The sequence below is a fragment of the Mesitornis unicolor genome, unplaced genomic scaffold, assembly GCF_000695765.1.
Source record: "Mesitornis unicolor isolate BGI_N332 unplaced genomic scaffold, ASM69576v1 scaffold4788, whole genome shotgun sequence".
NCBI lineage: Eukaryota > Metazoa > Chordata > Aves > Mesitornithiformes > Mesitornithidae > Mesitornis > Mesitornis unicolor.
Genome location: NW_010203725.1, coordinates 1 through 2,287, shown reverse-complemented (window position 1 = coordinate 2,287; position 2,287 = coordinate 1). Strand labels below are relative to the sequence as shown.

The 2,287-nt window shown below is 39.1% G+C and overlaps 1 protein-coding gene across 1 annotated transcript in view; it reads right to left on the bottom strand.

The window, feature by feature from the left end:
* STAB2 (stabilin 2) overlaps positions 1 to 1,756 on the bottom strand; it is a gene marked incomplete at its 5' end in the record, with an annotated part of 76,249 nt that extends 74,493 nt beyond the window's left edge. Inside the window, one exon of the mRNA XM_010190803.1 lies at positions 1,641 to 1,756. Coding sequence (XP_010189105.1) covers positions 1,641 to 1,756 — 116 coding nt within the window. The remainder of the gene's footprint in view (positions 1 to 1,640) is intronic.
* Between the last annotated feature and the right edge of the window lie 531 nt (positions 1,757 to 2,287).

Sequence of the window (2,287 nt, the reverse complement as noted above, 5' to 3'; positions counted from 1 at the left end):
CTGCTGAAGCCCATCAGTTACACACGTGGGGCATATGAGCTTACCCAGCTGTGGTACTTGTGGCTGGATGATACTGGCAGTGTCAAAAGGCTGTGCTTTTTTCCCCTGGAACATTAACTCCCCACCACGTTTTCCCTTTTTTTCCTTGATGCCTTTTTACAGAGGGGTGGGTGTGCAACTTGTTGGCTCAGGGCACTTCATGGGGATGGAAGGGAACAAAATGTCTTCCATTCACACTGTGTGTTTCAGCATGTGTTATCTTTTAAGGAAGTCAGTGCTATTTAAGACCTAGTTTTGTCATTGCCATCAGATGCTAAATGTGAAGTAAAGCCCTAGTCAGGGATTTTTCCCTGGCCTCAGGAAGAACTGTCTTTCCTCCGAACATTTCAAGGCATGCTGTACGCTCTTGGAGAGATTACGATAGCGCAAAGAGCTATTTTCTTCCTCCAGATGACAGCAGAAACAATGCTGAGACCTTGTTTCTTTGCTTTTTGGGGCCAGGAAATTTGACAGAAGGAAGAGAGAGCTTCCTTGTGTCTGCAGCCTCCTGCCTGCAGTGGTGCAGGCTGGACTCCGTCTCAAGGGGCAACAAGCTCTGCCCTTCTTTAGAAATACAGATGCCCCTTGTGTGGCATCCTAGAATGCCCCAAAGTATGGGATGACAATCACATGTAGCATTGCCTTCCTTCTACTGGGCACTTGCACTGCATTTAGCAGAAAGATGGTAAATCACCACACAAGTGATTATCTTCAGAAGACATGGTCACACATTAACTACTTAGCTGTTTGCCTATCTTCTCTATGGAAGTAGCTATAAGCTGAGGTTTGACCATTTTCCTTTAGTAGATAAACGACTGGTATTTAAATCATAGCTTGTGCTAAAATTATTTTTTTAATCTATTTTGTGGACAGAAGGACTTTACAGACATTGAACCAGACCTTGACCCCCTTAACTCAAGCAGGAAATGCTCTGTCTGGCCAGGGAAACTTCCTCCTCTGCAGGTCTTGATGCCCACCTCAGCAGCCTGAGGTTTGATACAGTTGTGGAGGTGCTGAAAGCCATTTCCTGCGGAAAAGAGAGTGGGAGGAAGGGCACTCCTGATTACCCCTGCTTCAGTAGTGTCCTTTAGCATTTGCTAGTGGTTTAAAAAACTTGGAGGAAAAAACTGTTTCAAGTTGAGCTGAAAGAAAAGACCCTCCCTGCATAAGAAGTAAAAAATTAAAGATATTTGGAAATATTTCAGATGCAGATGAGGGTATTTTTGACCTAAAATGAAACACCTAAACTTGCAATTTGAAAATTTCAAATTTTAAAATCTTTTGTAGGAATCCTCCCAAATAATAAGTCATTTTGTAGGCACTGACTGAAATGACTTGTTTTGAAAATCTCAAAACCAAGAAGGTTCCTCGAGTTTTTAAGAATTTTTCTACTAATTTTTCCTTTCAAATGAAGCTTTGAATATGTTGTTTTGTACAAATCCTCTAAGTTTTGGCTGAAAACTGCTGTTTATTTCTACTCCTGGAATAAACTTCAAGGAGCAAACTTCTCGTCAAAATAGTTTCTGAGAACAAGAAATATCACTGCTTTACTTCTACTCACATTCTGTCAAAAAAAAAAAAAAGCAAGCTAAAGAGCTTACCCATGCAGTCTGAGCCCCAGTAACCCTGGCAGCACTCAGGTTGTTCAAATTCCTTCACACAGTGATGCCGACATCCCAGAAAAGAAAGCGTGTGTGTTTTCATTTCTAGATAATACCTAAGGAAAAGAAGTTGGAGCGGCTTTAAAGTGCATAAAGCCTCCTATGGGAAAAATGAAATTCTTAACCTCTTTTTCTCTTTTCAGTGTCAGATAAGAGCACTTTAAGCTTAGTCGTATTGATTTGCCTTTTTTTCTTCATTAAAATATGTATTGCACATCAAGGTCTGAGAAGATCCTTGGAGCTTTTTCTTTTGCATAGTACGCTTATCTTTTTTTAATTTCTGCAACCTGAACACAGCAGTTTTGATTTGAAATAGCATTTAAAAATTATGTAATATCAAGTTTCTTTTAAATGCTAAGTAAGACCAAAATAGTTACATTTTCCCTAAAATACTGTGGCATTTTTTTTAGTCTGAAAGAAAGGTTTCAAATTTGTTTTGAGATATTTTTTTCCTGCCCTCCACCCCCTTGCCCCTCAATCTGGCAATTGGAAAAATCCATTGCTTATATGATAATATACGATATGAATGATATATAAAAATCATGTATATGACAATATATATTTATCATATGATATTTAGATGTAAG